Consider the following 10,368-nt stretch of genomic DNA (forward strand, 5'->3'; position numbering starts at 1 on the left):
TGGGGCAGGTGGGTTCCTGGTGCCTCTCTTAGAGTCTCGTCTCGGTGGGTAGGGGTACTAGGTAGCCATGACTGCTGGGACTGAAAGCCCTCTCAGGAGGAGAAGGATGGATTGTTTTGCCCAAATTTGCTGAAAAATGGATGTGGCTGTTCACTGCTCTTCTGCCTAGGACAGCCTGGAAGCTGGCTTTACCCGGCCAAAGCTAAAAGCAATCTGAGCTGAAAGAAGGCTCAGGCCTGGCAGGAACCAAGCAAGGGATTCCATAGAAACCCCTGGTGGGGGATTCATACACTTTGAAACAGACAGCATATGCATATGTTTGTATACATACATTATAATGCTTTTAGGACTATTTACACACAGGAAGATATGTGTGTGAGGGCCAGTCAGACGGCTCAGCAAGTAAAGGAACTGCTTGCCACCAAGCTTTAAAGCCCTGAGTTCAATCTCCTGGGACTACAGGGTATAAGGTGAGAACAGATTTCTCCAAGTTTGTCCTTGTATTTCTGTACTGTACATCTGTACCGTGTTGAGCCTAGATGAACACACAAACACACATCTGGATCCATCACTTCTACCGTGCCCTCTCAAAGCCAAGGAGGAACACCTTACCCTAGATCCTTTACGGACCAACAGAACTCTCAGAGCCCTGATGAATGAATGAGAAACTATGCCACCAGCAGGGGTGACAGCTGCCACAGGCAGACCCTTGCATGTCCCTTTACAGAACACTGCCCCCACACTCCTGGGAGCCACGGGAAAACTGGTGGCCAGCACAAACCCACACACTTTCCTGCTGGTTATCCGTCTGTTGTCCAGCTCTGTACCAGTATCAATCATGGGTTCTACCTTCAGTCATACCTGCTCAGTTGGGGCTAAGCACAGCCTACTGCCACAACAAATATGTGTACTGGGGACAGGCAAGACTCGGCTGTTTCTCTAAACCTGAGTCATGTGACTCTCCAGATTTGGGCTGTGCCTGCCCATCCCTGGGGGAATCCAGTGTTACTACTAAGGAGAAGAGGGGAGGCAGATGGTGATGTTCCCCCAGTGACAGAGGAGCCAGAAGGTTCTTGTTCCTGCATCTGATGGCACAGGACTATCATCCTAGTTCCTCAGTAGGCTAAGGCAGAAAGGTCACAAGTTCAAAGCAGGTCTAGGCTACAAGGCCACCTTGGGCAACTCAGTGAGATCCTGTCTCAAAAACAGACTTTTTTTTTTTTTTTTAAAGGGCTGGTGAATGTAGCTCAGTGGTAGTGTTTGGGATTGCCACTTGAGTAAGTCACAATGGCCCAAAACTTTCCTCCAACTCACAGAGATCCAACGTCCTCTGTCTCCTGAGTGCTGGGATTAAAGGTGTGAGCCACCAGGCCCAGCTCCAAAACTTTGGTCCAGCCAAAATGGCCAGGAACCAACTCCACCAGCACTGCCCTAGGAGGTCAGCGGCTCTGTCTTATTGGTGAAATTATTAAGGCCACTCCACGTAGTTAAAAGGGAGGTTTATTTTATGGGGTAACTTACAAATGAAGGGGTAGGTTGCAGGGTCTGGCAAAGGTATAGCGCAGTCCGGCGGTGTTCTCTGGAGAACTCTGCTCGGTCTACCTCCTGCGTCCAGGGTCCCCGAACCAAGAGAGCGACCTCCTCTTGATCCTCGGTCTTCCGCTCCCTCCTCTGCCCCGCCTTGTGGGCGTGATCATTACTGAAGCCTCAATGGGGGTTGGAACTTCCAGGCCAATGCTGGGATGGCTATCCACTACACTGTCTCCCAGGGTCTTCATGCAGGAGACACTACTGTATCTTGGTCAGTCCGAAACCTTTAGTGGGACCGCATCGACGGTGGCTGCTTAGCCCCAGGTTGGGAGACATTTGGGTTGTGATGGGAAGGCACGGTGCTGATTTCAGCTCCTGCACCTTGACTCAGCTTTGACATCTCTGAGTTGGTGGGGAGGAGGCGAGGGTAAAGCTTCCTGCCCCAAAGACTAGGAACTTCTGAGCATTAGAAATAATTTATGCCAGGGAGCGTATAGCACAGGAACTATCTTCACAACCCCACAAAGTGGGCGTCTGCCTCCCTCCATCTTACAGAGGGGTAAGAGGGGACACAGGAGGGGTCTCAAGTTTGCCTCAAAACTGAAGGTCTTCAAAGCCTGTACCTTGACCACATCCTGATCTGCCTGGAATATTCTAGAAGCCTGCTTTTTTCAAAAAGGCAGGAAAAAACACCTCAGCTCTTAGAAATTTCAGGGGCCAACACAGACTCTCCTGACCCTGATTAATAGGAATCAGTGACGATTTGGGATGAAGGGTATCATGAACAGACTCTAGCGTCTGCCACTCTTTACAGCATGTCTTCCACCCTGCCTAACCAATGTTCCCTGTGGGGGTGGGGGATATTACAACAAACAGACACGGGCCGCAGGCCCTCTGAGATGGGTGAGCAGCAAAACAAGACACCAGATGACTAGTGCACAAACATCGAGTGGCCACCAGGTCAGGTGTGAAGGTTCAAAGAGAGGGGACCTGAAGCCCAGCCAGGGCTTTCCTGATTTCCTCAGCCCCAGGACTGGCTTATGCCTTCCGGCTAGGCCCTTCAGTGGAACATTCAGCAGCTATTGTACCATTCCCAACTGTCACATCACCTGAATGACACAGGGCACAAGCGTGGGACAAATGCTATTAAATTCCAGAAGGAGTCCTGTGTCCTGTGATGTTCCCAATAATGTCAGGATTTGGTCCCTCTGGGGACATTTGTCAGTCCTGTGTCAAACTCAGTGGTAACACGTGCTGGTATCCCAGCAAAGACTCTGGCTCCCCACACAGCCCAAGGAGCAAACACACTTCCAGGGATGTGGAGCCCTGGCCAAGCGGAATGGCCCTGGCAACTTAACTGCGGCAGTTGACTGACTAGCACTCTCAAATAATACGACAGAGGCTTGCGCTCTTAGGGTTACAAACCTTTGCAGAGAGCATGGGGTGTGGTGTAGGAAGGTAGAAAATGCGTAAGTGTGAGCAGCAGGGCCTCAGGGTGGAGTCCGCTGAACACGAGGTCCTGGCTGTGTGACCTGGGACCAAAGGCTTCTCCTCTCAGACCCCACTTTTCTCTCTGCAGGGTGGTAGTAGCAATCTCACAGGGTTGTTCCCAAGACTGCGGGGAAAATCTGTCACTGGTACCTGGCACACAAAATCTCTGCCAGATCCAACCAGTAAATGGAAAGGAAGTAAACATCTACCAGTCACCCTGGGAACAGAGAGAAGGCACTCTGCAGCTCCCAGAAAGCTGACGCCCCAAACTTTTGCAGGTCCAACCCCCATCTCCGCCCATGGGGCTGAAGCCATGCTATGAGCAAGCTGCCCTGGGAATTTTCCTCAGCTTGGTGACAGTGGTTTCTGCTAGTGACTAACAAGACCCTGGTGAGACCCCCTCTTCCCCCACCCAAGGTGTCAGGGTTTAGCTTTGTAGTCACCAGATGGGAAAATGAGGCTGTCAGTGCTCCGGGTTGCCATGGCTTCCTGAAGGGGCGCAGCCCACTTTGGGAAGAAAGCAGGGGGAAATAAACCAGAGGCTCTGTTCCTCCCACCCATATCACCAGCAGGGCAGTGAAGACCAGGCCTTTGTACCGAAGCCAAGTGTGGACCCTGACTTCCCAAACTGTGGGCCTCTTGTCTATGTGCCCTAGGCACCAGTCTTAGTTAGGAACCGGACCCAGTGAGTATCTGGATGTCACAGGGTAGCGTTGATTTCATGGCTCAAGTTTGTGCCTCCCCACTGCCTCTGCCCCAGCATCTGGGCCCCAAAGCTGCCCAGATTAAGAGACCCCTGCTGGCAAGCCCTAAAACACTGTCTGGGCCTCCTGCGCCAGGGAAGGCATGCTGGGGTTTTCGCCAGCTCTGTCTGCGGTGGGCCTGGCAAAGACAGGATTATGACACCAATATTCAATTACCCACATTCAAGGTCAGCCTCCCAGGTGGGCCTGTGGATTCCAACATTCCCAGCTGGTCTGAGGATGGGGAAACCTGTCCTTGGCAAAAGCTTTCTAATCAGGCAGAGTGCCAGGGTGGGACCACCAGAGGGCAGGACAAAATAGTCACAGCTAATCTGAGCCCACCACTGCCCTCAGCCCAGAAGAGGCCACTGTGCCAATGGCCTCCAGATCCTTGCTCAGTCCCAGTAAAAGGGGGTGCTGCGACACCATGTTCTGACAGGTCACATGACAGAAAGCAAGACAGCAACAACTCTGGGCTTCTCTGTCCCTTTGGTCCTTGGTCACTCTGCAGGACAGGTCACTCAAAGGTAGACCATGTCTGGGGTGAGTTTTGTAGGTTTTCTTGGTGAGAGAAGGAGAAATATGATAAAAACTGCCGACTGTTAGAACCCAGGAGCGGCAGAGGTGTGGCTTGGCAGCAGAGTCCTTGCCTGGCAAGGTCGTGGGTTCCACTCTCAGCCCAGAAAAGAATCAACCCCAGAAAAGAATCAACCCGTCAATCAATCTAGGAGTTTGACAGCTACATTTCACCACCTGAAAGGTCTGGTTGGCATGGACATGCACCTGTGGTAACTTAGGTAGGCTTGGGGGAAGGGAGAAGCCTTCCTTTTCATTATGTATTTATTCTGTAGTGCTGGAGCCGGAACTCACAGCCCCTCACACAGCAGGCCAGTGCTCTACCACTGAGCTATGCTTCCAACTCACGGTGGTGGGGATGTGCATCACAGCTTCCTGAGTGCACCTCGGGGTGACAGTGACTGCCCTCAGTCCTATCAGCCTCTGATAGCCCCTCAGGGATGGCGGCAGCGTGGTACCGTCTTCAGGGTTCCCTAAGACACACAGAGAGCAGACACACAGACACGCAGCTCCACATGTGTGGGCCACACCTGTGTTATGCTATGACTTTCAGGAAGCAAACGAGAGGTATTGACCTCCTGCCCTCACTTTGGGCATCTTCAAAGAAGTGATGCTGGGGAGGGGAGGGACTCAGCCCCCAGGCCTGCCCATGGACGATGACACCCCAAGAGAGAAGGCACGCCACAGGGCACCTCGCTTTGACTTCCACCAGCACCAGCATCCAGGACATTTCCTTACTTTTAAAAACTAATCAGTTGCCTGGGCCACCTAGCCAGGGCTCTGGGTTTGCCAGCCTCGGTCACTCCCTCCCCCAAAGCCCCTGGCTGCTGACAACCTCTCTTTCTGGGTTTACCATGCCAATCTGCCCCCTAATGACACCACCTCGCTCTCCTCTTTACAAGGACAGCAAAAAAAAAGTGTCCAACTTGTAGGATGAGGAGAATTCCCTGTTCTCCCCCAACTCAGAGGGAAGGCAGCAAAGGACAGCAGCTGTGCGTGAAGCTCGTGCCCACATGCGCGAGATCATCCCTACGAGTTACTTTGCACCTTGACAGTCACTAAACAGTCCAAGACCACGGTCACAACACACACTTGCTGCCTAATGACCTAAAACCCAGACAGCCGGAGACCTGTGGGTTAAAAGTCCCAGTGCAGAAGCCCACGAGGAAGTAGATGCTGTCCAATGCACACCATTCACCCTGGACCCAGAAACACCCTCCTGACTTGAAGCCAGAACCTTGACCCAACACACTCAGGCTGAAAAGCAACTCCACAGGAGACACTGTCTTCCTCCCCCGTGGTGCACAGTAATGGGCACTCAATAAAGCTAAGCGGATGAGTGGCAGGTGTCAACTTCAAGGACAAACGGCTAACTTCCGAAAGGTCCCCCTCCAGCACCCAAGTGTCTTTGCTGAAGCCAAAAGTGGTTCCCAGCAGAGCATCTGGAGATGGACTGTGTGTCATAACTAGAAGAGAGAGAGGTACCAGCATCTGGTGGGTAGAGGCCACGTGCATGGGTCAGTCTTCTCCCTCCCAACAGAGAATGATCTGGCCCAGTCTGGAGGCCGAGTCACCCCGATTCAAACAGTGTTAAATACAAACGGTGTGCACCAGACAAACCAACGGAGGCAAAACTGGATGTCCTATGCGTGAGTGGCTAAGGGTTCAGAATGGTGTGTGCGTAGGGGTGGAGGTGAGGGCATGTTTATGTGGGTGCATGTAGGTACACAGGCTTCTGCCTGTGGAGGCCAGAGAACAACCAGGAGTGTTGGTCCTTGAGTGCTGTTCACCTCACTTAAAAATGTTTTTCAACATTTAGGCATTTATTTAGAATGTGAGTGTGCCTATGCATATGTGTGCAAAATGAAAGGCAATCAGGCAGGACTAGTGGACCCCGGTACCCAGTCAGTCCAGAAAGTACTCTGGGTGTGAATCAGCCTGCTCTGCAAGCCACGGGTAAAGCAGGCATAGAAAGTCAGGGGTTCCACTCTGAGATATAGATTTGGAAAGAACCAAGAAAAATGTGTATGTGGAACAAGGGGTGGGTTCCTCAAAGCTGTGGGTGGACTCAGGTTGGTTCCCAAGGAATTCTTTTAGGCTCTAAGCTTAAGGTGGGTCTGCTTTGGCACCCAAGTTCCAAATTCAAGGAGCAGGACACGGGATCCAAGGGAAACAACTCCCACCAAGGACTAGAATGGACTGGGGACCTTAAGTCAAAGGTCCCTACCTTCATTTCTCTCATTTCTACTTGAAACACAAGAGCTCCAAGCTCACTCAGCCCCTCCCACGTCTGAAACATAGAACATCTGAAGAATACAAAGGGGGATGGACCAGGGTTCCCAGGAGGAGTCACTAGTACTGGATCACAGGGGTGGAATCAAGACTGTGGGTATGGATTCCATGGCAGGGTGCACTCTTCCAGTGAGGAACTGCAGCCCAGGATAGCTTAAAAGTCCCTTCTAGACTGTCCTGAAGAGGACCCCCCCCCCCCCCCCGAGAATGCCCTTGCAGATATGAACTTCCAACCTGTTAGGTAAAAAACAAACAGCCTTGCTGGTCTCTCCTAGCAGGGGCTTCCAGGAAACACCAGGCCTTCGGGCTTCCTTTTAGGGAACACTAGCAACAAACTGTTACATTGTTATGCGACCCCCACCCTATTTTACTCTCTCTTTTAGTAAACAGACTATGCAGATACAATGTGGGGACAATTCTGAACTAACCCGGGTGGGTGATGGGGGATTTCCAGACACTAACCCTGTCAGTCGGGGAGAACATGGGGTACCACCAAGAGTTTCAAGCCATTCTGGTCTCAACGAAGACATTATTAGGGCCAATTATGAGTCCATTCTCTCCTTTCAGCATGTGGGTTCCCGGGACTGAACACCGGTTGTCAGACTTAGCAGCATGCTACCGGCACTAAGGTTGATACAATGAAGGGCCAAAATTAAGAATGATTTGTTTTGTTGTTTTTCAAAGTCTATAAAGCAGAGAAAAGACAAGACCACAAAGTCCTACCTTTGGAAAGTGGTATCACATGAAGTGGGTCCCTCATTTCTGTAGGAGGGCCCCTAAGGCGATGGGAGGAGGGAAACCAGGCAAATCCACAGAGCTGCGGTCAGCCTCTCCCCAGACATGTGTAGACTTATTTTAATAACATCCCGGTGAATTTCATGAACCTCCCTAGATCACACAGGGGGCTCCTGGGAAGCAATAGGGTTAGATGCCAAGGGAAGACCACAAACACTGGCTCTCTTGACACCTCCTGGCTGGCTGGGAGCACAAGAAGGCTGGGGAGAGGTGGGACACAGAGAGTTGAGGGCTTTCCAATCGAAGACTGGGAGACAGAGAGTCAAGGTAGGCATGGGGACCCACCACCAAGCCTGCTTCCAGGGCGCAGGTGGAGCTGGTCGTAGGTTATTTTTACCCCTTCTGCTTTACTGTACATACTGGGGGTTGGAGGAGGGGGTGCACAAACTGTAGCAGCTGCCTGTGAAACCAGCCCATGAGTCACCTAGCGACTACTCTGTTCTGTGGCAGTTGCCCCGGGGCTCCCCTAGAGGAAGGATGTCTGGGTTAGGGAAAGGCTGGGTGCCCTTTTGCCTGGAATGCTTTGGGAAACTAAAAAACAGAAAAGGGAGTTAGGGGAAGGGTGCAGATTAGAAGGCAGATGGCAGAGAATAAGGTTTCAATTCTTTAACCAACGCAACAGCCACCTGGGTGGGCCACAGAAGGAAGTAGATGCTTCCTGATCTCAACTTGTGGTGGTTCAGATGTTGACAACGGCCGGCGAGGCTCAAGCATGGCACTCACCACCCTGGGTCTACCACCTCCCAGGAGGTCCCAACACTCACAGCCCCAAAACTTTGACTCATCTGTAACCACCATCCCAGCTAGAGTGAGCCAAGCAGTCCAGACAGAGGCTATTTATAGGAGTCCGGGACAGACATTCACAATGACACACACTGGGGATCCGCGGTGGGCTAGACGCACCAGCGCTGAGCCCTGGATTCAGACACCTGGACACAAACGGTCCACAGATCTGGCTGGATTCACACCATAGCGACCACACGCATACACCAAATCAGACAGCCAGTGGTGCAGGGACACATACACACACACACACACACACACACACACACACACACACACACACGGCCGGCACCGCGACTCAAATTCAGACATTCAGAGACGCGCCGAGACTCAGACAGACAGACCAGCGCACTCCACAGACGCACGGAAATCCGGGACGCATCCCCACGGTCACTCCAGACACATGCCAGGAGCCCCAGACACCTCCCGGGCCAGACAGTGTCTTCTTCCGCCCGCTGCCCCCCTCAACCCCCGTCCAAAGTTGATAAAGAGCCTAATTGCTCCATCGCCTCGGCCCCTGGGGAAAACGAAATGGAAACTTCCCCGGCCCGCCTGGCCTTCCTGCGCGGCACGACGTCCAGGCCGAGCCCCGGGTCCGAGTCGGGCCGGGCGGGGCGAGCGCGGCGGGGACCGTGCCAGGCTCGCAGCGCCGCGGGACAAAGCCGGGCCGGCCGCCAGCTGCCGCGAGCCTCCAGGAGGGCGCGCCCGGGGCGCGGCGGGCGCAGCCGGGGAGCCTGGGCGAGGCAGGCGCGCGCCCCCCGAATCCCCACGCGATCGCGACGTCCCGGGCTGGGGATCCCACGGAGCTGTCCCGGGGGGAAAGGGCTCACTCACTGATCTCCATGCTGGGGAACAAAGAGCGCTGGCAGTTGCACGCGCAGGAGACATTGGGCTGCCCGGCGGCGGCGGCGGCGGTGCCGTTGACCCCCATCAAGCGGTCACGGGCGGCGCGGGGCGCTAGGCGCGGGGCGCGGGGGGCGGCTCCGGCCGGCGCGCGGGGCTCGGGCCCCGCATACAGCGAGCGGCGCGGCGCGGGCTCGGGGCGCCGCCGAGGTCCCCGGGGCGAGCTGGGTCCCCCGGCCGCCGAGCGGGAACCCCGGGGCGGCGGGCCGTGGCCGCGGGTGGCGTGCGGGGCACGGGCGGGCGGCCGGGGCGCGGGGCCGCCGGGCTCAGCCTGCGCGCCGGCCGATCCGCAGCCGAGCGCCGCCGCCCGCTCCTCATTCAAGTCCAAGGAGATCGGGTTGCGCCGCGCGCCCGCGGTCGGAGGCAGGCAGACGGTCTGACGTCAGCGCTAGACGGGGCTGCCGGTTCCCACCGCGCGGGGGCCGCGGAGGGGGCGCGCGCTGCGCCAATCCCCGCCGACGGCCCCCGCACCCTCCTCGGCCCGGGGGGCGGGCCCGCCGCGCACGGGGCGGGCTCTTAAAGGGCCCGATCCCTGTGCCCGCATAGACCCGGCGCCCTCGGGACTCCCCAGTCAGGTCCCCGGGGGTTCCCAGTTCTAAGGCAGCCACAACCCAGAACAAGACTCAAAGCGAGAAGTTAAGGTGTTCTTCCCCAAAATCCTGCCCCTGGGTCAAGACTAAGAGGTTTCTGAGGGAGCGTTGAGGTGTTCAATACATGGAAATCAGAGCATGATGAACCCCGGGGTAAAGACCCACCGGTGGCCGGATTTCTCAGGAGACTCTCCATTTTCCATTCTGCAGCCACACGAGGCTCCAGCCACCCCACCACGCCCCGGAACCCCGGCATTTTAGCTGGGTTTTGGATAGACTGAGACTCCTGTAGACACGCCCTGGATTGCTCCTAGAAGCGCCTTCCGGACCTAGTCTTGTAAATTAGTGCCCAGGACTTGAGGAGGGGGGCATTGTCATGGGGCACCCCAGCAGTTACACACCCTCTATCTGCTGCCCCAAGGGCCACCTCACGGGCTGGAGTGTGTGGCTCAGAGTGCAAAAGGGGGTCACGGGAGTGTGCTTTTTGTTCATGAAGTTTTAATTAATTACTCGAGAGCTCCGGGAACCCATGCTCTGGGTACAAAGATATTAAACTATTACGTAAGAGGCCTCTCATCCCAAGTGCAACTCTAGCCTCAAATGTAAAGTGCGCCTCTTTGACCCCTTCCTGAACTTCCACACTACCTCGTGTGGTGTGCCTACTG

General features: G+C 54.9%; 1 protein-coding gene across 1 annotated transcript in view; it reads right to left on the reverse strand.

Annotated features, from left to right (window-relative positions):
• Positions 1-9,495, reverse strand: part of Pmepa1 (prostate transmembrane protein, androgen induced 1) — a 53,089-nt gene extending 43,594 nt beyond the window's left edge. Inside the window, exon 1 of the mRNA XM_036185352.1 lies at positions 9,045-9,495. Coding sequence (XP_036041245.1) covers positions 9,045-9,141 — 97 coding nt within the window. The 5' untranslated portion in view covers positions 9,142-9,495. The remainder of the gene's footprint in view (positions 1-9,044) is intronic.
• Positions 9,496-10,368: the final 873 nt, after the last annotated feature.

The sequence above is a fragment of the Onychomys torridus genome, chromosome 4 (genome assembly GCF_903995425.1).
Source record: "Onychomys torridus chromosome 4, mOncTor1.1, whole genome shotgun sequence".
NCBI lineage: Eukaryota > Metazoa > Chordata > Mammalia > Rodentia > Cricetidae > Onychomys > Onychomys torridus.